The 27,190-nt window shown below is 41.2% G+C and overlaps 1 protein-coding gene across 1 annotated transcript in view; it reads right to left on the reverse strand.

The window, feature by feature from the left end:
- gabbr2 (gamma-aminobutyric acid (GABA) B receptor, 2) overlaps positions 1-24,889 on the reverse strand; it is a 142,529-nt gene extending 117,640 nt beyond the window's left edge. The window contains exon 1 of the mRNA XM_026300632.1: positions 24,575-24,889. Within this exon, the coding sequence (XP_026156417.1) occupies positions 24,575-24,889 (315 nt within the window). The remainder of the gene's footprint in view (positions 1-24,574) is intronic.
- Positions 24,890-27,190: the final 2,301 nt, after the last annotated feature.

The raw sequence follows: 27,190 nt of genomic DNA on the forward strand, positions 1-27,190 counted from the left end.
GTCATTAGGATGAACAAAGGGAACTGTGCCTGCGTTTATATGAATGCATACATGTCACTGCGTGCAAGTGTGTGTGTGTGTGTGGTGTGTGTGTGTGTGTGTGTGTGTGTGTGTGAGTCAACTGCCTTCACAAAGAGTCATGTCAATCACTGAGGAACAATCCTGCCCCTTACCTACAGTCTGTTTTTCATTGGTGGGAATGAGATGCAGGGTAGCATGTACAGTGATGAGATCTTAACACTCTCATATAAGCACACATCAACTCATTCATTTTATACACACACACACACACACACACAGGCCATTTGATGTTACTGCATGCTTCCTCTGGTCACCAAGGAAATGGGTTTTTCACTCATTCTCATGCAGTCAACCTGCAGCCCGTTGCCATAGCAACAGAGAACCTGTTGAAGGGGTTAACTGCATTGCTAATGTTCTGCAAAAAGTATTTCATGTGATGGTATTTGCAGATTTGAATCAGTCAACTGCCAAAAATATGTGTGTTTGTGCATGTGTTAACTGTGTATATCTATGGCTGACGCAGCATGCCGATGTGCTTCTGCTTCTTTTCTCGTCTGCATGTGTGTGTGTGTGTGTGTGTGTGTGTGTGTGTATGTTGTAGAGTTAGAACAGAGTACAAATAAGAGAAAAATCACTGATCATGCTATTGTCTCCATGGTGCCGATATATTTTTAAATGAGCGACTTCAATCTTAAACCTGTGCTGAGTGTGTCACACAGTCTCCCACTGAACATGTAGCAAATAACCAGAAAGGTTTCAAACGCTCTGAGGCTCTGCAATTAGATGCATGACTGTCATTATGCAGCCCACTCAGCACATACACATTCTCACACAAGCATGCCCACAAATCAATAGACTGTCTTTGTGTGCGTAAGAATGAAACTGAATGCCGATCGATAAAATGATCATCCTTATACCTGGATCACTAGTAAAAGTAAAATCAGAGAATTGTTAGAAATTCAGAAAAATGTTGTCTTTGAGCAAGCCTACATCTAATCTAAACCACCGAACCATTAATCGGCACATTTTCAAACAGAATTTGCAACAGCATAAACTGGCCTTTATCAAGATGCAGTTCCCTGCAGCATCAACATTGTTGATCCAAGTTTTTTGTCTGTCTTATCCACAAAGTCAACTTGTGCCAATGTTCAAACAATCTTACCTCACTACTTTCCACACCCTGCAACTGCACTGCAGTATGTCGTCCAACGAAGCCAGTAAACACACTCTTATTCAGCTGCCTCCTTTTGTTAACCAGCCTGAAGGAAACAGACTATAGGTGTTAGACTGCAGGTAAATGTAAATATTTTTAGAGCCCTAAACATACAAAAAAGATAAATAAATTATGGGAATGTTTGAGTCATGGTTTCCCCAACCAGATCCATAAAGTTATGTGTCAGCTTCTGACTAATGTTCATATACTTTAGGTGTAAACATATATTTTCTTTTTATCCTACAAAATAAATTACAACTACAGCACTTCCTGCTCTAAATCTCAGCTGACGACATAAGAAAGAAAACTGTGGTTTAAAGTTTTATGCAAACATGACAAACTTTAATTATTCTTTTTACACCAGGCTCCCTTTTCAGAAGTGTCCTAACAATGAAATATGTTATGGCATATGTGACGCCTTTGTGGTTGCTGTTTTTTGTTACAGGGCAAAACAGTGGAAAACGCTGACACTGTGGTTTGTTGCTGATAAATATCATTAGTCACATGGAGAAGCAGTTTACTGGTCTTCGGGGGTCAACTACCAGCACTTCTTGACGACTACTGCTGACATTCTGTGCGATGAAATAATAATGTAGGAGTTTTATTTATTTATTTATTTATTTATTTATTGCCATCTATGACCAGCTTAGTGTTTTTTTTTTTGTTTGTTTCACTGCCCTTAATCTGGATTATTCTTCTCATCACTGCTATGTGTGTTAACAGTGGTCCATGCTGACTCTTAGCCCTCACAGCTGCTTTAATTCTACGAAGGCCATTCATTTTTGTTTCTAGATGTTGCAGTCACACTGTAAGTGTCAAATTACTAATGTGCAACCACATTTCAGTGTAACCATGACAAGACATTCATATGTATTTAACTTATGGTTAAAATTTGAACAAATGCTTGTCTGTTTATTAGGTATAATAGATTGTTCTAGCCCATAAATAAATTTGACAAGTTGTTTTTACATTATAGTATAAATTACGTGATAACAAATTCAAAATTTGGTGTTTACTTCAGACTGTCTTAGAATGTGTGTGTTTAAACGCCTCCTATTTTCTATGTTAATGTGATTCACTTTATTAGCATAAGACAACCACACAGTGGACACACCTTTACTGTGCCACTGAGGTTAACTTCAGTGAACAGTGAAGACAGACTGAGGCACTTCTACATGTATGAACCAACCATGCGCATGGAGCAGTGAAGCTGGAAGAGGCTGTCTAAATACAGAATACAGATTATAGAACTGAAGAGTTTAGGAAGGGCCTGATGATGCTTGGTTGGACACAGGGCCCATTACTGCAGATTGTGGTTGCGAAAACATCAGACGGTACATTTAGATCAGCACAAACTGAGCTCCAAATGCCCACAACTCTGTCTAAACGTGACTTTTGTAACACTACACAAAACAACCAAAAGGACTCAAATGGAAAGACTTTGGTCTCTGTGGTAAGTGTATTTTGTTCCTTTTGGTTTCATCTTGTACCCATCAAACTTTCAGTGAGATTGATGTCACCTGTCACTTCTCTTTGCTCATTGTCATCACAGCTAAATCTCAACATTAGGAGAATAATATAGCAGAAAATACGCTGAAGACATTGAACTGCAGCACAGACAAATGACCCATGGTCTATAATCCAGATGTGACTTGTAAATATGCCAGAATAGCCTCAGGATTTTCACAGCAGGAAATGTACACAATGAAAGTCTAAAAAATATGCTGTTGTGCACATATACACAAAAGACGAGAACTCCTCCTCAAAAACACATGGACACAAGAGACTAAAAGTCCGCCATAACTTTACATATTCTGAGGAAGAAACACAGCAAAGAAATAAACCATTTACAGTGAATTACACTGACAGATTGTGTTGTCTGTCCTCAATTTGGACTTAGCTCCGTTTTTAAGAGGACAGAGACAAAGCTCTGACAGTGATGTGTCCTGACATCCCCAAAATGTAACCTGTGTTTTTCTGCACGTGCACATCTGTGTGTGCATGTCAGCATGTGTGTGTGTCTGTGTGTACATATAGATGAGTGTGTATGTGGCCTATTCATTTGGTGGTGAATCACTCAGCTCTGGGGGTCCCAGCTGACTTCCTTTCCCCCTGCCAAGTCCCACTGATCTTTGCCTCTTCTCCCTCTCAAACCCTCCCTTCCTGCCCTCCATCTCTATGCTGCCACAAGAAAACATCGTGGATTCTACAAAAAAGATCAACATTTCAGGAATTAGTGAAAGAAGTTGTCAGATTCATGTTGAGGCAGTTTACATAGAGCCCAAATTATTACCGTAACAGACAAGAAATAGACAGGATACTGAACATCGTAAAAGTAAATGCATTTTATAGCAACAGCTATGGATGAAATGCATCTGCTTTTCACTGCCGAAATAACAGCAGTAATGAGCGCCATGCCTTGTTTAGGGTGGGGAGTCCATGTCAGCCGTTCTGTAAACCTAACAATCTGCACAGAAAACATCTTCCAACCCCTCTGTAACCCCTTTGTAGGAGCCTTTTTATGGCTTCGTCACAACCAACTGACTGCTCCATGCCGACACTGCTCGTGAAACAGGATGTTTTATCAGGCAGAGTCAGTGGGGACTTGTACTGTCTGCCCTCTGATCTGTGTTCCCATCAGTTGGGCCAAGCTGCTGGACTAATGGGCATCTGGGCAGATATTAGAGTGTTGTGCTCTACAGTTCCCTGCTAACGTAATGAGAAAACACTAGTTCCCCATACTCCTCCTGACGGAGGAGACAGAGAGAAAAACAACAGGGGGAGAAGAGGGGAAACAGTGCAGTGTGTTAATTATAGAGCAGAAAAGATAAAAAGTAGAAAGGAGGGAGACAGAATGGGAAGGTGATTGAGATGTTGAATATACTGTTAATCAGAACAGAGGGGTGCAATGACGTAAGAGGGCAAGTGAGATGTAGTGTTTCCATACACTGTACTGAAACACCTCTGACTAACTTTCAAGCACAACCAAGATGATCTGACGTGGTCATAACATGATTTTTGTGCACACAGCAGCCATACGTCCAATTACAAACACCCCACCCCCAAACCAAATACCTCTCTCTGGCCTCAAATCTGACTCTCCTTTTTCACCTAAGCTAGTCAGGTCTAATGAATAAACCAGTGCTGTGACTCTCAGCCCAGGAGAGGGCCATGCATTACTGCTATGAAATGTTAAATGGCTTGCAGAAGAAGCCCGGGCTATAAAAGCAGCAGCAGCAACACTTGGAAGGGGAGGAGAGAGGAGGGGGAGCTGGCTGCGTTTGCTCTTCCTCTCCTCGGCACAAGTGTCAGCTGTGGTCCCCGTCTTTTTAGCCGTTGGTGTGGAACGGGGCCCGGCTTGTTGGGGGTTTGAGCAGTGCAGTCAAGGAGTTTGTGTGTGTGTGTGTGTGCGTGTGTGTGTGTAGGTGGGAGGATTTCAGGGTGGGTGTGCTACAAACTACAGCCTCAGCTGCAAGAAAAGGGTGCCTCTGGCTGGGTTCAGGTGCATGTATGATCTTACACACTCTCCCACTGTCTTTTTATTTTTACTTTTTTCTGCTTTTCTGTTCTTCTCTCTCTTTCAGTGTGTCTTTTCTGTCTCCCTGTGGCTCTGGAATACTGACTGAGCTAATGAAATCTGGGACTAAAGCTCAGTAGAAACACACGTCTCGCTTCTGATAACTGTCACATTTGAGCACTGCAGGAAAGAATCACACACACACAAAAACAACACGACAAAACATGCGCAAATACAAATACACATACACACAAAAAGCGAATTTATGATTGTAGGCACACGCACACAAACACACACTTTAGCAGCAATCCCAGCTCATTAGAGATCCCCTCTTTCTCAGCCCTGCAGGTTAAAAACATTTCATATTAGCCATGCTTCAAACAGTCGTGCTGGAGAGAGATAGGGACGAAAACCCAGATTTCTTTTCTCATGTTTTCATGCATTTGCCCATACAGCATATTTTATGGAGCGACAACATACACTTTATGTTTTTTAAACATGCAGTGGTTTAAATGACAGAGGAAGTCAACTGCCTAAAAAAATATAGGGAACACTTAATGATTACAATATAACACAAAGTCAGTTAAACTTCAAGGATACCAATCTGTCTATTTAGTAAGCACAAGTTATTGTGAATAAGTTTCATCGGCTTTGGTGCAAAAGAAAGTGACAATAGGTGCAATGGAGAGGCAACAGCGAGACAAGGGAAAGAGGTGGTGACCACACACAAATGCTTTCTCATTATTCTTCCTGATGGATTCTTCTCAGGTTTTGTGTTTTGCTAGTGTCCTTGTTACTACTGGTAGCATGAGGCAGGACCTGCAGCCCAATCAGTTGGTCAAGTAGTTCAGTTTCTCCAAAATGGCACATCCATGTGTGCATTCACAAGAAGGTTTGCTGTGTCTCCCAGCATAGTCTCAAGACCCTAGGGACGCTGCCCGGAGACTGGTCATTACACCGGAAGAGCCGGACAGGGCTGGAGAAGGGCAACAACCCAGAAGCAGAACTATCATTTGCTTCTCTGTGCAAGGATTAACAAGAGAAGCACTGCGAGAGCCCCACAGAATGACCTCCAGCAGGGTAATGGTGTGCATAATTCTGACCAAACTATAAGAAACACAGTCCATGATGGTGGAATAAAGTTCCAATGTTCCCTAGTACGACTTGTGCTCGCAGCCCAGCACCATGAACTCAACTGGCACATAACAGAGAACAGCAGTTCTGGCAGGTCAGAGATGAAACCCAGGGTTCCTCCTGGAATAATCCACCCAACACACTGAGTGAAAAAGTCACTGGTTATGACAATATCGTGATCGTTTTAGCCTAAAGAACTAAAGCCCCACATAAAATTGTTCTAAAATAATACACACAATTTGGAAACATAGATTTTACCTGAAAATCAAGACATAAACTTTTGCTTTCTTGTGTTTTGTAGACGTTTTTTTTTCTATCTTCTGCACACCTCCTCCATCTCTCCTGATCAACTCTGCTTTACGCCCTCCTTCCTCTGTGCTATCTTGTCTCTAGAACCGCTTTTCCATCATCCCATCTCTTCAGCTATTTAGTGGCACACACTCTCATTCTAAACCTTAACCCTTAATCTCGCCAAGAGTCAAATCAGCAGATTAGATAGAGAGTGACTCTCGCTCAGACTTTGCAGAGCAGTTTAATGCTCTGTTCAGAGAAAGTTAGAAGCAGATTAAATCCAAGAAATCTCCTTTTCTCCTCCCTTGTCAATCCTGGCAGAGGAGTGAAGACATGAAACAAGCAACAGGAAATCTTACTCAGTGCCTTACTCAGATGAAAATATCACATTCTAAAATATTTTGGTCGCGTCGTGACTTTTCATTGTATAAGCAAATGCTCTACTAGTCTTTATTTTTCATTAATGACTAGAATTTAGACATTTGCTGTAAATTCACTATTCTTCCTATATATGCTAAAGCTTATTTAAGGAAGAACTTATTCACTTAAATTTGTGTTTCCAGATAATGTCTTCATGCAGTGTTGTATGTGCTGAGACACTACTATGATTAAAGATTTAAAATATTCAATGACATTAAATTTGCATCTTGTATTTATTCCTTGAATAAACAACTCTTACGGTAAAAAGTTGCAGCATTTACCTCTTCATAAATAATGCATCATTTCCAAAAACGCTTCACGCTCTGCTTGTCAACACGTACAAATTTGCTATTGCTTTTCTGAGTGTGTTAATCAGTAGTGCAAGAAGAACAATGGATAGTGGAGTGAGAAAGAGCTTACACTTGGATTAATCAATCTCTCTCACAATAATCAGGGGACGTGACGGCACCAGGGTCCAAAGTTTAAACACAGCCACTCTCGGGCGCATGATGATGCATGACAGAATCATTCCTCCAGGCTGCCGTACGCCACACACAGCACACATCCAGAGGTGGGGAAGAACATGGGGAAGGAGTGATGGGAAGAAGAAATTAAAGAGGGAATGAGGGATGTTGTAATACAAGTGTGGGGGTGTGGATTGCTGGTTGCCTTGAGGATCAAACAGCGGGAAGGTAGGGCGATAGGGAAACGGAGGTCTTCAAAGTGATGTAGGCTGATGTGGCAAGTGTGCGTGTTGATGGGTTAAAAAAAAAAAAAAAAAAAAAAGGCAGGTGTTTCTATGGGAACCTAATCTGTGTTTGTGTATGTTGCTTCATGCACCGAGCTCACCGATATATGTTTCACACTGAGCAGACCACGGACACACGCAGCCACTTTCCTATAGAGATTTAAAAGCTTCCTCTTTCTGAGTTTTCATTTTCATTATATCTCTTAGCTGCTCTCTCTCTTTTGCTCCTTATTTACAACACATTTGATGAATATTTCTCATCAGAATCCAAAATATCGAAACAATGCATTTACATACTGAATGTATTCCCCCTTTTTTGACACACTGAGCCTGGATGTATTTGTTTTCCTTTGATCTTACTTAAGATGTCTCTTGATCTAAATGAGTCTGGATCTCGTTTACAAGTGCACACACCTGTCAAAATGGTCCCACCATTCACGATGCATTTCAAAGCTGATTTTTTTCTTCTTGACTATAAATAAATGTTTGTTTGAAACCATTAGCAGCACAACTGTGTTAAAATAATACAGTACGTTTACTACTGAGTGATCTGGCCCCGCTATGGATAGATCAGATCAGATAAAGCTTGAGAGGGTGCGCAATCTCATAACCTAAAAGCTCATATGTAATTTCAATCTACTGAATAAAATGTCTTATTCAAAGTATTTATTTCACAAATGTTTTGATATATTTGAAGAAAAAGTTAAAAATGTGTTTGTCATTGTCACTGTAATTTATTGTCTAAATATATACATACATAGAGAATGCATGCATCTTTCTCTCTTTGGCGCACATAGTGTGCTACTACTGTGATTGTTAGTGGCAGATCTATCTCTCTGCGTTTTATTTCTTCCCTTTGATAAAGCCTGAGGAAGAAGCGCCAGCTCCACAGTCATCCTGCTCACCCAGCCCCCACGCCCACAGTTGCCAGTGGGTGGTGTTTTCCTCGCCCGCCTGCCGCTCGTCCGCTACTGTGCCAAGCGTGACATGTGACAGTACTAGCACATGGCCCTCCGAGCACCCCAAACCCCCCTGCCTCAATCCTCTGCAGGCCTCTTTCCCCCCCAACTGTCTGAGAACACCCCGCAACAAGCTTGGCACACTTGTCATGTTCCTTCAGTGCTTCCCAGCCAGCATCCCCAAATGACTATCTCAGAGGAATGCACATGCACACAACCACACGTACGATACACATAGACAGATACCTGTGCAATTAAAGTCACATAATGACACCCATGGTTACAGAAAAGCAGGTACACAAAGCCACGTGCCTGAGAATCCTATTCATGGCCCATGCAGATCAAACCCTTCAAATGCACAAATGCGGAGATGTCATGCCTCCCTCTGACTTTCACCGCACACAGCTTTTCCAGAATCGCTCTCATATCATTACAGAGTGGTAAACATGCCAGGTTGGGTTCATACTAGTCAGATCCAGCTGTACCATTGTAATTTAGCTGCCGTCTTCCCTTTCTTAAAATCCTGTTCTCTCTATGCCTTCTTCACATCGCTTGTCCGCTCTCCTCCTCTGTGCCTTCCTGCTTGATCCGTTGTCCTGTTCACTTTTGTCTTTTCACCACAATCACACAGTTATGAATTGACACTTTACATTCAGGTGCTCTGATTAATAAGATGTCAGGTCTCTTTGAATGCTGGTAATTTACGTACAGAATGTGTATGTATATTATCTAGTTCTCTGCATATGACAAAGTGAAAACTGGCCATGGACTTTTGTGATACACACTCCTATTGATTTATGATGTAAGGGATGGAATCTATGAGTATATAAAACAGTCAACAGTTGTCTTTGGAAAATTGAGCAGGATCTGAGTATTGAAGACATTCAGTCTCCAGTGTCTAACCAGCTGCGTTAATATTTCAATTACCCTCATGAATAAATAAATTACACAGACCCTAACATTATTTATGGTCTCCTTTTGGTGTGATGGGAAGAAGCTGTGACATGCGACAAGACACTTCTGCCAAAGCCTTCTTCTCTAATACGTTCTGACTGGGGCTCTGCAATCCCACAGTGATTTGGGACATATGGACAGGAATATCCTTCTCAGACAGAATTTGCGACCCCTTTTTGCATCGGTTATTATACAACAACAAATTTAGACTTCTGGGTCCCTGTAAACACTAACAAAAGACATAGTGCCATCAGCATTTTAAGCACTACCAAGGGTCACATCTGTATTTAGGCTTTTAGGGCAAACCATGACTAATCAACAGAATTCAGTCAATGGATGATTTGCATATAAATAAATTACCACCACAGCTTTCAAAAAATAAAATGGTTGAGCAGCTCTTCTATTTGACAAAATATCCTGTATCTACATATTACATCAACAGTGTTTTCTGGTAATAACATGCAACTAATTCCACAGAATATTATATGACATATTAAAGTCATCAAGAGTTGTCGGCCTCTCCTCACTGGTTCAAATTGGTTCAAATGATTCCTCATTTTCCTTTTCCTTCTTCCAGTATTACTTTCTTCCTCTCAGCTTCGCCTCCATAAACTGTAGCTTGCAACGCCTGTTCCATCTGTCACAGCTTATTTCGTGTAGCATCAGGGACAAGAAGACCTTTCTTCTTCAGACATCACTGGCATTTACATTTGCCCTCTATCAAAGAAATAAGAATAGTTGTGACCCTGCGTCGCCCCCTTGCCATCAGTGTCACATACCCTGGCTTGAGGAACAACCAAACTAGCACTGATTTGCCCATTGATTCGACGCCACTGACAGTGTGAGTGGGTGAGAGGAACATGCAGACACCACCATTTAATACAGCAACATTTTTAAAACAATGTTTTTAGACTCTCTCTCCCCCTTTACCTATGAGTCATTTCCTTTCTTCGCGCTGCTTTCTTCATTCATTATACTGTAAGTTCCATGGTCAGGGAATAAGAACACATTCAGTATAGTATGCATAAAATCAACTGTAGGCATACTACAAATTCTTTCCCCAACTTCTAGTATTTTTATCAACACTACTAATCCAAATCAACTTGTTTGTTTCTCTTTGTACAATTTGTGAAATAGGAATTGTGATATAAATAACTGCATACTTTAAGAAGAGAATAAGTTGGGATGCTGTGTGCAATGGGAGGGTCTTGAAAATGTGATTCCAGAGAGCTAAAGAAACCAGCATGAAGGCCTTCTAGAAATCAATAGAAGCTCCCCTGTGTGTAAGAGCAAGTCAACAGAGCAAAGAGCGAGCAGAGAGTCGAGGCATACAGATAATATTTATGTAGAGGGAGGCTGCCAATAACCGCCAGGGACCATGTATAATTCTGATTCATACATCTTAAAAGCGGTCATGTAGTAAATATGAGGCATGTTCATTTTATTCAGTCAGAATACATCCAGCAACAGATTAGTGTTGGGGAATTGTTTAGTATTTATAGATTCATGCATACAACCCAAGGACTGTTTGCCTTATTCTTTTTTAAGTTCAGAGGATGAAAACACAGTCTTGTTTGCATACCTTTATATCTGGTCAAGGCGTTCTGTGACCACAGCTACAGCACTGTAGAAGAGAAACTGAGTTTCTCATTAGTCGTAATTACATTAATCCAAACAACAACATGCTAGTACATTTGGAAGGTTTACCAACCTTATGAATAAATGCAACCAACACCAAATTATGTCCCATTTCCACACAATTTACATACATTAGACAGCACCAGAGAACACTTTACATATTTGTCTGACAAGTCCAAAAGGTGAAACGCAATTACACTAACACAGCCATGTAAAAATGGCTTAAAACACACATTTTAGCCTCATTTCTGTTTTTCTTTTCTATTTTTCCCCTCAGGAGATCCTTATGGTTTTAATGGCTATGCTAATTGCTAATGTTCCACTAGAATACTAATAAGGGTAGTAATTAATGAAGCATGGCCCGTAGCTCAGTGTGGACAAGAGTTGGATTTGCCTTTTAAAGAGTCTGTAAAATGGAACTGAAATCCCTGGCAGGGAATGGACATTTAAAATTAGTATTTGAGTCGTAACAAACTTTACACTTTAAAAACTACTGCAACACCAAAAATGTCACAGTTGGCAGACCTTTATTGGTGTCCTTTCCATCAGATAGAAAACAGCTAGCCTAACACCACGCCGGCCAATGGCAGCTTGTTTACAATTACATTAGCACAGGGTTGTGATAACTCTGTCTATGTGAATATAAATGTTGATATGAATACGCCTAAGGAGTAATGTCCTCCATCCGTCCAGATGGCCCTTGGAATTATCTGCTTTACGTGGGATAATGAAATCTCACTCACTATCCAACTGCTTTCTATTGAATTAACATGATAGGCATCCTTCCTTCTCACAGCGTGGGGTGTCATCAGCCCAACCAGCACTCTCCATTCACTGTGCACATTAATCACAGACAACGGAGGCAGTGAAAGCTTACAAAAGGCCAATAACCATCATAGTATGAAAAGCAGGAGTGATACATGGCAGGGATGTTCCTGTACTGGAAAATAGGGGTCTCCTCATAAGCACAGGCTGTTATCTTAAAGATAACTGCACATCACTCTCCTGTCACTGCAAGACCTCAACATACTGTATGCATTAGCCTGTAGATTTAATTGCTTTATTTATCTTGTATAATGTGTTGAAGTGAATGGTGACGTTCAACCCCTGACCGTCTTTTACCTTGGAATTCCAAACATAACGAAAGGCGCCCCCCACCACCCCCACCACCCCCAGAGGTGCATTCCTCAAACATCCCAGTGTGGCCATGAAGCATCACATTCTGGACAAGGTGTGAGGTGAAAGCAAATATGCCAGTGAAATAGGATATAATTAAAACACTACTAAGCTGATGGCACATAAGGTGATGAAATTCAGGTGTAGCTGGATCCATATTTTCAACAAGCTGCACATTTTTAAGGAGCAGCACAAGGGTGGCATCAATTGCTCTTGGATATTTATCAGAAGGAAGAATAAAACAGACATTTTGCCATTACTCTGTTTTAGCCTAAAATCAATACACACAGTTGAGTTAGATGAACTGAGGAACTGTTTTCTGGCAAAAAAAAAAAAACAACAAAAAAACTGTTGTGCGTTTGGACAGGGACAAAAAAAAATCAGCATGGAAGTAAGAGCTTCTAATCATGTAAATCGTGTTATCACCAGATAAGACTGTCTGAGATGAGGATTATTAGATTATACTAAATATATCCCCCTCAGTCTCCATTCAGCATGTCAATTATGAACCAAGATTTCCTGATTTCATGTTTCAAAAGTTCTTTGGAAATCAGTGCAACAAAAATGGATGTGGCTAAATTTTGATTTACACAAGTCAGATAACCCTTTCTCAAAATGCCGGACATATTTGCTGTTATGCTTTGGGCTTCTCTAGACGATGAAAAAAAGCCTACATGATATGTCAGAAAATGTCATGTGTTCTTTATCAACAAAATAAATTTCTTATATACAGACTGGTAGTAATGTAAGAACCTGAACTATCACAAATGTTTACATATTTCTCAAAGTGATTACAATAAATGAATCTAAACTAGAGGTTGACTAATATGGGTTTTTCTCTGGCTGATGCCAATTTTCAGAAATCAAGAAACTGTACATCCAAATAAATATATAAAATATACTTTTTTGTGTAATTGCATAGCGAATATGTGTAATTTCATCATATGCGTTTTGAGCATGCTGCTGTAGCTTAACCCAGAGTGACCTACAGACCCTGCATCTAATGGGAATTGTAGCAAAAACATTAGTTTCAAACACACTATTGGCCCACACTTCTGGACCAGCACTTTCTCGTATGACCCTGTTTATGACTGTGTTTGCATGTGCATCTGTGCATGTGTGTGCACAGTAGGGCCAGACCTGAATATTCAACTATTCCCCCTGCCCCCACTTGCCCCCCTATAGATCTGCCCCTGCATTCTTAAATATAGACCTACTTTTAACTGCATTATGACATGGAAAACATGCTATCTCATTTTGGGCACCTGACGTTCCTTATACTCAGAACAGTGAACGTCACAAATCTAGTTTACTTTGATCATTACATGTAAGGCACAATGCAGAAGATCTCAGCAGTTTGAGAACTGTAGTTTATGTCTGTTGTTAAGTTTGATTGCATTGAAAACTATATCATTTAAAAAGTAAAAACACATGGTGGATAATTAAAAGATAGAGAGAGAGAGACATAACAGACATCATAGCAGGGTTAATAGTGGGACTGGAGGTGAAAAAGTGCTTTATAGCGCTGCTTTTGGTGTTAATGCAAAGGACTGATGAATAAACACATTCAGCTTAGTTGAAAACAGAGATGTGAATGTTCAAACATCAACAGCCATAGTGCATGGCAAGAAACTAATGAGTAAAAGGAAACAATAGGCCAAACCATCAGTGTGCCCTCTTCTCCTCATTAAGAAGGAAGTGAAAGGGGCTTCTACCGTACAGTAACAATTCATTCGTCAGACAGGCAACCATCCAATCAGGATTCTGCACCATCTTCGCTGCAGTCTGATGAAGGCCCACTAACACTATCTACTCTTTACAGCCACGACCACAGGCCCTGCTCTACAGCCTACAACATGGTTTGTTTACAGATGCATTAACAGAAGAGAAGACTTCATTACGACATGTGCAGCAGCCAAGACGAGCATTTATGGTGCAGTTGCTTCTGTGTGTAATGGTGTGAGAGGGTGTGGAGATATGGAGTTGTGCTCATGTTTTTGGATGTTTTCACAGACAAAATGCAATTCCAAAACAAAGTACACTTTAATCTGTTTTGCATTATCCACACAAACATGCAAGCAAAAAGACTGGACTGCAGATAAAGCCACACAAGATAGAGCTTGGATGCAATTGATCTCTTATCATCATTGCACAGCCTTTTGTGATCGCATGTAGTATGATTCCCTGCTTTGGAACGACGCGACAGATGTATACCACTGTTGTCGTTCATGGGTATTTAGGGAGTGTGACAGGGAGTGTTTGTGCATTTGTGTGTAGGTTGCATCTGTGATTTTACTGTCTGTTGTTATCACTCTTGGCACACAATGGGCTCACCAACCGCTTTCTGCTAACAGGCCCCGGCAGTCCTGGATGGAGAGCTCGTAGCCATCCACTACGACTGGGCAGGAAATAGACAAAGGTCTGATGTGTATCAGAACCTGCTGGAGCAACGAGCTGCATTGTGCCACATAAAAACATTCTGGGACACTATACCTGCAGGAAATCTTTGCATTTTACACTTTGAGACAAGCCTTGTACATTTAACCAGCATGTAGTCAGTTAAAGGAGGAAAACACTGGAAAACACACAGAGGATTACAATCGCCAAATCAAAATGGCACACACTGAAAGAAGAAAAGCAAAACAAGAACCGACAGTTTGTCTCGACACAACTGGATGAGCAAATGATCCTGGCTAGAGGAAGCTTTAACATATTAAATCAAACAGTCTATTTCTGTAAAATAACTGTGAAGGCTGTGCTTCCGACAGGTGCACCACGAAGGTCCTTATCATTGTGATTGAAACTGTATAATTGATCCTTCAGCTAAGCATCTCATTCTAGAGAAGGACAGAGAAACAGCACTGACAATTACATGTTCCGGTATCCCATGAAGCAAACCAGCATGTAAGAAAAAAAAAAAAAAAGGTAGAACCCATGAAAGTAGAAGTGTGTGCTATTTGGAATTGCTTCTATAATGGACCAATCATGCCAATTTGTATGATATAAAATCTTTATCAAAACCTGGTGCGTAAATATTGAAATTGAGAAAATGATGAGGAAAGATTTTAAGAAAGGATTATTACAGTTCTCTGAACTCATCACTGATATATAATATAGATAGTTCAGTTTTCATCTTATTGTTTAATGGCATTCTTTAATTGCTTTTTAACAGCAAGAAAGCATCCATTACAGGGTATGCTGCAGCGTGTACTGCTGAAACATTGCACCTAACTGGAAGTGGCTCGAGACTGCTGGTGATTGACAGTTACTCCTTCGAGTGTCTGAATGGTAATATATAGCTAAAATGTTGGAAGAGTTTAGGTATTGATGTGTACATATACTGAATTTGTATAAAGCAATAAGTTGCATTGTGGGTGGAAGTGGTTTTCTAAATAAGCTACATTAAAACACCATTTAGTGTTAGATTTTGAACAAATTGAGGGTCCGTGACTCTTGTAAATTGCCAGTTATTGTAAAGAAGAAACTTGTGCAGTGTTAGGTTGATGAAATAAGTGAAGTCTCCTGGGCAATATGACAAAAAAAAACCAAAAAACTGGCAATTCTACCTGTTTCCAATTATCTATCTTAGGTAGGCCAGTCCCTGGTGCCCTCCGTTGACCACTCACAATGGGTATGTGTGTGTGTGTGTGTGTATGAATGAGAGTGAGTACATGTGAGATGGGAAGATTGCTGAAAAAAGCGTGTGCATGTGTAGGCGCCTGTCATGGTGAGAAAGGCAGAGACAAAGGAAGAAAGGACATTATTCTTTTGTGGCATCTGAGTCTCCGCACATCCCAGCTGCGGCCATGACAACCAGCTGCCCTCTGGGAGCTCGTGTTAAGTGCCATTGACCCCTGGGAACAGGGTGCACACATGCTATAATCATACACATTGCATGGTGCTAGTATCCCGCAAATGCACGTGCGCAATACACACACATATAATCAGCCCTCAAACAAACTTGTACCAATATAAGTGAGTATACTTATGTACACCCTATACAGATGTATACCCATGTGTGCACACATCCCTCTCCCAAAAAGCAGACAATGGTTTGCTCCTCTGTTTTAGCCAAGAATTACATGAGCTTTAATGTAATTACAGGACTGACAAGGACAGACTCTCTCCGCTTATTGCTCTGTGCAAGGCCCCCATGAGAGCAACAGACAGGAACATGCACAGAGTATTTGTCCAATCTCTAATGACAACGGCACACCCTTTCCACGATAATCCTTTCATTTCTGTCCACTCACAGGAGAGAGACAGGGAAGCACAGAGGTGACTGTGGTGTCTGTGTGTGTGTGTGTGTGTGTGTGTGAGTGAGTAGTGGTGGAGTGAAAGGAGCAGACAGTGATGGAGTGAGGGAGTGGATATGAAATTTTAAGGATTAAGGCATAAAAATGGTGACAAAGGTGATATCAAGCAGAAAACAAGTCATCTATTTAAAAGGTCATCTGGAATAGTAAGGCCTTAGTTCATGTCTGGTGTTTATAGGTTAAAGGTCAAACAACTTTTGAAGAGAAGCAACATTAAAATATCCGAAGCTCATCTCACACGCACAGCCTCTCTTTCCTTTGCCTGTCTCTCACGCTCATACATTCAAACACAGTCTTTTAGTGATGGAAATTCTCCAGACTTGCAACAGCAGGGCACCTCTCTTGGGGTTGGTAACCATAAGTACACAAACATATTCTCCGGGATCTTGTCTGCAGAGTTTAGTAAACAGACTGCAACATCTTAAATATCATTTTGAAGCAATTCTCAAACAGAAACAAAAAATAATGAGATAATGCTAAATCTTACACCATCTTTGAGAGTGAGGAAGAGTGAAGAGTTTTTTGCTGCAGCAGCTGATAAACATCCACAGTGTTAATTGTCTGGCCGGAGATGGATGGCAGCACCAGGTAGGCCGACTTAGTGCTGCACACATAGCGGCAGCCATCTTGTCAGGCTTTTAAACAGCGCTGAATAAAGACGGGAGATTTTCATCCTCAACCACTTCTCATCTATCGCTAATTTTAAGTGGCATTTACAGTGTTTGTTTGTTCTCCAGTTTACCTGCCATACCTGCTATCTCTCTTCTCTACATCTCCTCTCTTTCGTCCTCCTAAAGTCCCCATTGTCTGACTCCACCACCTCTTCTTCCATCCTCCCACCCTGTTTCTATCTCCTGGGTGAGTTCCCAGTGGGTGTCTCTCCTTCAGCACCACAATGCAGCCATGTGACTCAGAGAGTAGCTGTTTGTTTAACGTTAATGGCAGCCAGATGCCTGATTTGCCACCTTTCTGAGTCATTGTGCATCTCAATGACAGTACAGTCTTAGAGAAAAGAAGCAAAAAGATGAAGAGGGGCCTTGCCAACAGATGTCTCATCATAGCATCTGCTGGGAAAACACAATAGGATGGCACAAAGAAAACAAGATTAAAAAAACTGACAATGACAAATTTATTTGAAACCTGATTATCACAAACTGAATCCATTAAAGTTTTGACTACAGGAGCATGTCACGATTGTAATTAAGATGAAAGGAATTCAGAACAACATATGTGGAGCTTTAGATATTGCATTAATCTTTTTATTCTTTGGCTCAAAACTATGCTAGAATGTTTGAGGTGTGCTATTAATAATATTTTTAAACATTTTTCTTTTTGCAGGAGAGGTTGCGCTTATTTACAACTCGTGCGACTGTGCAACAACACGCATTTACGAATCCAGTGCAATTGCCTCTTTTTTAACAGTATCAATGTGGGATGATTGGGTCCATCTCAAAGAATTACATTTACCGTCCACTGATATATTCCCATACTGTAAGTATCTCCACCCACACTCCCAGTGTGGAGACTATTTTCTACTATTCCCAATCTCCAGCAGTGCTCATGCACAAACACGATTTTGACTGCTTTGCAAGCATGAAGACATGCTTAAGGTGCTTTTGAAATTGAACTCAGTCATTGTCTCTTTTCATGCAAATAGCCCCTGACTTGGTCAGTGTATCAGACCCACAGAGTGCACAGACATGAGGTAATGCCAAACACACTCTCTCTTGCTCACATTAGCAACAGATGCACACAAACAATGAGATTCAGTCAAAAACACTAATCTCTTTCAGACGAATGCCAAGTGTTCTGCAGAGAAAGCCAGAAGGCCAATTTGTATTTGGTACATTTAACTGCATAAATTGAATTTTAGTGTTCAGAATACCATTATTACTGTATATCAAATAAAGATTTGTGTTAACATATGAGAAAGAAAATGTTCTTTATTGTTCTATTTCTCTTTTTAGGCTTTAGGACAGACCTCAGAGACAACCAAGACATAGTGGTCAATAGGTCAGGTCTAGTGTGGTTAAAAAGCAGTGGTGAAGAGATGGGCGCACAAAAAACAAGAAGTTTTAAATCCGACACTAGTGAGACAAAGCCCGGGAGGTCTACTGTATCTGTTTGTTCTAATAAAAAAAAAAAAAGATGACATATTTTCTTTAATATTGTTTGGATTCGATGCAATCTCTGCATCTTCCATTTACAATTTTCCATAATTAACAATAGAACATTAGATCTATTTTAAAATCCCAAGTATACTTTAGTTAATTTATGAGACAGATTCAGGGGTCATACGAGCCTCTTTCTGGTTTTCAGTCTCAAGCCCTACAGGCTACTGGACGTCTGTCTTTGACAAAAGGTCACCCACCATATTAAACAGTGAATCAGAAAAAATTAAAATAACAAAAACACAATACTCTTATGAACCTGCAAAATTATCTCACTGACAGAACAACTTGATGGTAGCCTTTAATGGATCTACAGTAATGTGCATCTCTCATTGCATGCAGTAATTGCTTTTTTCCATATGGCCATTAAATGGTGTAGCCTCAGAGAAACAACGCAAATGGCATTACATTATGAGCCAATAAGAATTAAGAGGCTGTCCATTTCCTCTTCCTGCATAGAAGATGATATAACCCTATTTCAGGATCGCCATCTCATAACCCCACACACATCTCTTTCTCTCTCCCGCCTCTCTCTGATTCTCCCCTGAGATCCTGTTCATTCTATGAGAAGGGCTGCTGCACATTGATCCCTCACTATCTGTGTCAGGTCAGTGCATACAGCCACACTCAGCACTTTCTGTATGCCTGGAGAGTACCCAGGCTGTCACAGGCTGCTTTTCCTTACTACCCATGCATATTCACTCTTGTAGGAATAGCAACAGGCAATCTTTGTTGACTACCATGGGTCACCGCTACAGTGCTGAATGTCAGATATTTGGATAATACCTGGCGTACAATTTGAGACTCTGACATGCAAGACGACAAGAGGCGCTGCTTCATTTGATCCATGTCAGGTGGTTTTACACAAAAGCCCAAAACGTTATGGTGTGTGAACCAGTAAAATTACACTCTGTACCTCACAGTGTCAGTAAAGGGTACTGTGGGATACTCATTTTGTATAAATATATAAAATGACTTCCACTGTAAACAAACGACACATTGCTAAAACAAATTCTCCAAAGCCATCTAAAGACCAACAGGTCTGAACCAGCTCACTTTGATTCAAGACCAGCACTCAAAACTCCATTATGGTAATGCCTTTTTGCTGAAAACGTAAACAATTCTGACAAAATGACAGAATACTTCATATATGCTCAGCTGAGGTATTCTTCCTTCTGTGAACAAGTGTACCGTACAGTAGTTTCAGGCCTTGCCAACAAATGTGACACATTGCATCTAGTCCTCTCAAGACAGAAAGGACAGTAGTTTATATCTGTGTGCAGTCTGTCTAAAAATAGGTCATCGCTAACATCTGCTAAAAAGGCCCATAGTATTGTATGAATGTACAGTCATATGCTATAAATATCCATATTGTATCTGGTGCATTACACATGAGCAAGAGCTGCATTTCAAACCACAGACGGTATGTCTTTGTGTTTGTATTGATTTCCCTTTAAAAAATAAGTGTTCATATAGGAAACCTGATAGCAAAGGAGCATGTTCCCTTATAGTACATAAACTAAATTTAAGTTTTCCATGAGCAGAGGGAAATGGGAACTGCACTTGTTAAGATGATCACAGACATAAAGTTTCTAAGAGTTTACAGCAAATTGCTGGTCGCTTGAAATCATCCACCTCTGGTGTTATGACCCCTATGGGTAAGTTGAATAACAAATAAACTAGTTTGAGAATATGAGAAGCCAAACTGTTTTGTATTTCAGTCTTTTGTTGCCATTGGGCCATTTTTTATTGGGCTTCATGGCAGGGAGTCTAAAGTACATATGATTAGTTCATTAACTAAAATTTACCACCAAAATAATTAATTTTCTGACAAGACAACGACATACAAGAGAGCTTTGGACTAGGTAGGACCAAGTAGTTCACAATAGCCAATACTGTGTAAGCAGTCAGCAAAAACAGTCATAAGGCCTAGAAATGCAGTTTCTCAGCCCCTCCACTGGACTGTGATTAGCTGCAGGTTCCCAGGTTCACCAACAAGTAGAGACCAGGAAGAACTAGAGTGTCACTTACTATAGCAGCCGCCCAATACATTAGAATATGGTGTCACTTACACATTAAACTGTGTAGGAAAGTAACACACCGACCTATAAACAAAAAATAAATATAATAATGTTTGTTAATCTTTGCACTCTGCAAAAAAAAAAAATCTGCCCTAAAAAAGGCATCAACCACAACGTTATTGCATCCTTTTATCCTTCACAGAGCGTAACACAATAGGCTGTGCCTCGTATCCATGGCGTGAACATAAACTGCTCTGTTATTCTGTTCGTTAACACAAAATGAAGGCAGTGAGTTATGCATGGATCACTGCACCAAATCATCTGAGATCTGTACAGTGTAGCAGCATTTGTTTTTTTTAATTTGACACAATAGGTGAAAAAAATGTGGATTATCATGCGGCTGCTTTCTGCCTTCACAAAACATAATGACCTGCAGTAACATTACCCCAACAGCAAATTTCAAGTCAGCTGCAAGACTATCAGTGGATGCACTGGAAATTAATGCACCTAGGCCAGTTCTTCATTGTATTCTCCAATTAGGCATTGTGACTTTGCATTTAGATTCAACATATTATGATAGTGTTAATACCTTCAAACCTAATGATTTTAAAGTAGAAATTGCAGACAGCTCTCTTATTCTATGAGGTCTATTCTATAAAACCTCTATAAAAATATTAGAGGTTTATATTGATCTGTTGTCTGATATGATTGGTCATAGTGGACCAAAAGATGGCAATGAATTTAGAAACTTAGGCTACCATTTTTATCTACTCTGCTAAAAAGTTATTTTTTTCTCTTAAGGGCCTGTCACATATCCTATAAGTTGGAGAACTAGCGTAGCTTAGCCTAGAAGACTCTCACGCCCCAAAGTCTCTCCTCCATCCTCTTCCAGTTCTTCCTGTCCTCTCCAAAGCTTTGATCCTCTAAGCCTGTAGAGTTACAGTATCACGCCTCAGTTACACTAAAACCCACAATCACACACATCTAGAGCTATACTGGAGAACCGGCTCTTGCTCCAGCACTAAGCTTCTAAAGAAGAAGCACTATGTATAACTTATTCTGTTTCTTTTCTACCTGTAATGCAATTGTTACAAAGCAAAACTATATTCTGCAATTGCCTGATGCACCTACAAATTTAAATCATGTTCAGCCTGATCAGACCATTTACACCATTCTGCATTACATCTAACCTCCAGGCATTCCACATCAGGACATCTGCTCTACTTCCAGTAACCATTTCTCCAATTCTCTAACCTCAAACTAACTCATTCTAGCAGCACAGCCTCAGCTCGTTTACTGCTAGACAGTCCCCCAGTGCCTCACCATCCCCATCATCAGCACCACCACCCAGCTCCACACCACCTGGGGACGGACTGGACTTGCTCAGTCTACCCATGGCTCCACCAACAGGGGATAAAGGGATAAAGAGCCTCTGCTCAGGGACTGATTACTTACATCTGCCAGGCTAAATCCCAGTGCCCACCAGTACAGACACACACACACACACACACATTTACAAATACAACATAGGCAGATACCTGGCTAAAAAGGAAGGCACTGGTGCATGTATTGTTTTCTGACATAAGCAAGTGGTATGCTGGGAAGCTGTGTGCATGTGTGTGTGTGTGTGTGTGTGTGTGTGTGTGTGTGCACGTTAGGACTTTTAGTTCATGTATGTGTAAAAGATTACATGGCAATAAATGCATAATGAACACATGTATGATAAATTGTTATAAGCAACACCATCACTAACTTCAGATTATTGCTCCCATAAACATGTCACAGGCTCCAACAGCAATATTCTCAGCACTAAAGCAATAACCCTGTCGTGGGCAAAGGTCTTCGCTACCTGTAAATGCACACAAGTGTTGAGACACTGAACGCCTCAGACCACTTCATCGGATAAAAAACAAACAATAATAGAAGCTCATATCTTACGTTGTTATTGAGATCATGTTTCTCTCATTTGTTTCTTTATTGCTCTCAGTAAACATTTCATAATGATAGTCTGTTGCAGTAATACATTGCCATTTGGACTTTACAGTGCTCCCTGTGGTCCCTTGTTGACTTTGACCATGCCAGGCTGTGCCAGATTATTTCCAACAGCTTGTAAATATACTCTAAGCTGTTGGCACCATGGGTTTTTTTTTCTTTGAGTTATTAAAGCCTGAGCTAATGGGCTACCTCTGACCAGTGCTCCTCATTAACACAATTCATCTAGCACAGTAACAGATGCATCTCTTTCAGGTCTACCACTAATACACAAATGAAAAGAATGTGTTGACTGTATTTCAGCATGTGTCTGTGCACGTTATCGAGGGGGAAGACTTTTAGTACAGGGATGGAATATTTCTGACATTTCTAAAACATGAGCAGAGTGCGGATATTTTGCTGGCCTGTATACAAAACAAACGTCAAATACCATGAGATTGGCAAGGCCAGAGTGTAATAGAGTTTAGCCTTTGACTACAAAGTCATCAAATAACACTGTCCTCATGAGTTCTCATTGATTGCCAGTATTAGAAAGCTGGCATCACTATAAGACATTTCCAGTGAGCGGATGTCACGCTGGCCCACTGACCTCTCGCTTCCAGCTCATCTTTCTCTCCAGGAGAATAAAAGGCGGAAAATCGTAACCCTCATAAGAGCATATTAATCACATAGTCTGAGTGCACGCCGCCTGTGAGGGCTTACCTCTGTCAACAGAGATTTGTGTGGTCTTTCACACCGACACACCTGTGCAATACAGTACTCTGAATTAATGCTGAACAAGAAATCCAAAAAAAAAGATATATTGCTATGTCAGGCACGAGAGAAAAGTAATCATAGGAAACCTATTTCAACGTAATAGTATAAAACAGATTATAAATACAGAAACGATTTACTAATTATTATTATATTTATCTACTTAATTTATTATTAGTATTTATCTTATTCGACAGATTTGTCTTGGTGAACTGTTAAAGAGAGATCAACACCCTGAAAAGTTAACATGGCAACAGTAGGATGCTGCAGCTTCAAACTCCTCCACTGGTGCTGTGCTCTCAAAAGCTCATAGATCACATGAAGGCCACTGTAAGTTCTGTTGACTGAGTCAAATAATTCACGTGTAAACAAATTATGGAGAACACGCCTACATTGTCAGAGCGTGCTGAGATTCGAGGATGACTAAATTTCAAGAGAACTTCATCTGGAGTGGTATATTATTGTTACCAAATAAACAGATCTTAATTTGGAGCTTGAAGACTGTGAGATGCAGCTCTTTTCAAGTATGCAAGAAGTCGGGGGGGGGGGATCGCACATCCAATTACCGCCATCTTCAGGCACGACGAGAATCAGCCCTTTAATCGGTAAAAGATATACTGATTCGTGACTAAAAATCTTTATATGAAAATCATCTAAAATCATTTCACCATCATGTATCAGTCGATCACAAAAAAAGGGTAAATGCTTGGCTTTAATCAAAATTCTGTTGTGTGACAGGGATTGATGACATGTATCATTACAAAACCCTGTCACTCCGTTTCATCCTGATATTGCGGTAAGCATTCAAACACAGGGAGAGCAGGCGCGAGTACCTCCGGAGTGCCAGAGTGATGCAGTGTCTTATGATGCCAGGATGCGTTTAAATGCACTATCAAGCTGCGAGGCAGGCAAACGTGGGATATAGGCACTAACATCTTCTTGTCACTTAAGAGGAAAAACTGCGACAGCAGTTGACTTTTGCGCAACGAGAGCACGTTCACAAACAAGAGGCTGCGCAAATACCAAACATAACAGATCCCCGCGTTTCCCTTTGGACGCGCACCGTGTGGAGCGCTGCGGGACAATGACGCGCGTGTATAAGCACGTGTACATGTACACACATACGCGCGCGCGCAAACACGAACACGAACACACACACACACACACACACACACACGATATATACAACTGTTTTAAACACGTCTGAGCCAACCAGCAGGTTCGTGAAAGGATTTACTCTGTGTGTTTACCTCGGTGTCGTAGATTTCGGTGATGAGTGAGAATGAGTACTTCCTGGACTCCCGTATGTGCTTGATGGCCAGCTGGACCGCCGGCTCGATCCCTTGGCTGATGCTGCTCATCAGGGCAGACTCGTTCATGGGCATTAAAACCATAATGGGCAAGTTTTCCCCGTCCCTGGTGAACCAGCTGTTGTCCTGTGCGTGTTTGGTGCGGTCGTTGCACACCTTTGCCAGGGCAGGGTGAAATAGCAAAACAGAGAGGAGCAGGCATCCCGTCGGGAGGAACATCTCCCAGCCGCTGCAGTCCCTCCGGGCTGGAGCCATGCTACCGCGCAGGGTGACCAAATGAGATCCCACTGTACCCTCAGTGTTTGGGCATCGCAAAGTCGGTTTCGTCCGGGATGCTCAGACGCCCGCCAGTTCGTCAAGGAAATCGTATGTCAGGACAGGGCAGACACGAAAACCGCAGCAGCCCCTGCAGTGGGCAAACTCGCCCTGTGGATTACGACTGCAAACTGAGGAAATATTTCTATTCTGTCACAGTGCCTCTCTAAATTATTCCAAGGGCGCAGAGATTTGCGCTGCAGAGGGAGAGCTACTCGGTGTCCGTCATCCTAACGATCTCTTGTCAAAACAGCCTTGTAATTCAACCCCCCTTGCCACCTTCAATTTCAAACACTTATTTCAGAATCACAAAAATGTCCAGAAGGATGCTGGAGCTGACCGCCAAGTGCAGCCAGAAATCAAATCACTCGTTGACAGTTTTTTTCTAGATAAAAAAAAGAATCACCTTCGAAGTAAATTCCCAGCCAAGAGATGGCAACTGTGGGCATCCCTGCCAAGCGCAGCGCTGAACCAGACAAATTGCGATGCAACGAAGGGATACGGAAAACAAGGCTAAAAACTAGTTGGTGCTAAAAAAAACTTGACTGAAGAGGTCCGAGGGGGAGACATGGAGAGAGTCTGCCTTGGCAGCCTGTGGGACTAGGATGCTCACCTCCGATTGTGCGTCAGAGAAGCGCTGAAGCTGTTGCTGCTGCTGCTGCTCACCGTGCGCGCAAGAGGGAGCACTGAACGTGGAGGAGGAGAGGAAACGAGGGAGGGAGGAAGGAGGGGAGGAGGAGGAGGAGAGCGATAAAACAGCCTGGTGGAAAGGCTGCACAGGCTTTATGCAGGGCAGATCCATCAGCGGCTCGATAGCAAAGGGTGATTTACTTGGCTCTTATGTTGTAGCAGGCAGACAGTGTTTCAGACAAGCAGGGAGCGGACTAGTTAAATATACAGGGCTGGATACATGTGTAGCCACGGCCTTATTACGCCGCACGTCACGTAACAGTCCCATCAAAAAGAAAAACATGTCTTCGAGTTGTATTTCCAGTGATCCATAATACATGCTGATGGTGAGATGGTTCACACAGACAGCTGCCGAAGTGTCCTTGATAAGACGTAATAGCTGGATGTGCGCGTCTTAACCCAATAATGAACACGCAAACTCCCAAAAATATCAATTAAGAGCATACAAATATTAAGAATCTACATTTGACATGAATTCACTCGGAAGGAGTGAGGTTTCTTGGACGTGATTTAGTGGAAAGTCTCATGAACAGTGCCACCTAGCCAGCACTTGTACCAGAAAGTGGCTCCTTGTTAAAGGGTGTCCCAGGAGAAGTTACTGTTCACAATACAAGTGAACTTCAGCTATGCAGTTTAAGAGAGAGTGTATTCAGAAAGATATTTGGGGAAGAACTGGATTCAGCACCATGGATAGAGAACTGTCGCTGCTCGGAGGCCTGTGCGCTGTCCCTGGTCCTGAACCGCTCAGACTGGTTACACTCTGCCTCTGCTGGCAGGTGTACATTAACCCATTACATGTATACTTCCCCGGGGAAGCATAAAGAGATTTTTATTGACACCTCTGTGTACAATGATTTTTTTTTCTCATGTAGCACAGATAAACATAAAACAGGATGGTATTATAAATTGTGTTGCAAAGAGGCATGGGAAGAAAACCGAATGTGGTGCTAGGGTATAAATCTGCTCCACATGTGGGAAATACATCAGAAGCTTTTAGCTGCAGTATTAGAAAACAGAGACATCTACAGTTTGACCACAACAATTATATCACATGCACAATTCTACAGAAGACAGTGTCAGCATATGTGACGCTATGAAAAATTCATACAATTTACATACACACAATAAACTCATCACACAGCTCTTATTTTCCCTCTCATCTCCATAGTCATATTTTTTCCCCAGTGGTCCAGATGAAGAAGTAGGTCAAGTTGTCGTCCCATCTGTTTGTTTCACACAAGACAACATCCCTCGCTGCTCAAATCCTCCAACACCCAAACAGCACAAAAGCAGAAATAAGAGGTAGAGTACAGAGATTGTGGACCAGAACGCTGCATCCAGGAACAAATGAATCTCTTAAAATGCAAAGTGAGGAAATTATAATTCAATTAGCAGTGAAGGAAATTTTGTTTCTTAATTAACATATAGTATTGTTTATAAAAGTACAATTCCAGGCACAAACAATCAACAACTCGAAATTGACACAGCATTTATATAAGAGGTGGCCAACTTATGATTGTTTGCAGATACCCAAATGAAAACGTCCATTTC

The sequence above is a fragment of the Mastacembelus armatus genome, chromosome 11 (assembly GCF_900324485.2).
Source record: "Mastacembelus armatus chromosome 11, fMasArm1.2, whole genome shotgun sequence".
In the NCBI taxonomy this organism is placed as follows: domain Eukaryota; kingdom Metazoa; phylum Chordata; class Actinopteri; order Synbranchiformes; family Mastacembelidae; genus Mastacembelus; species Mastacembelus armatus.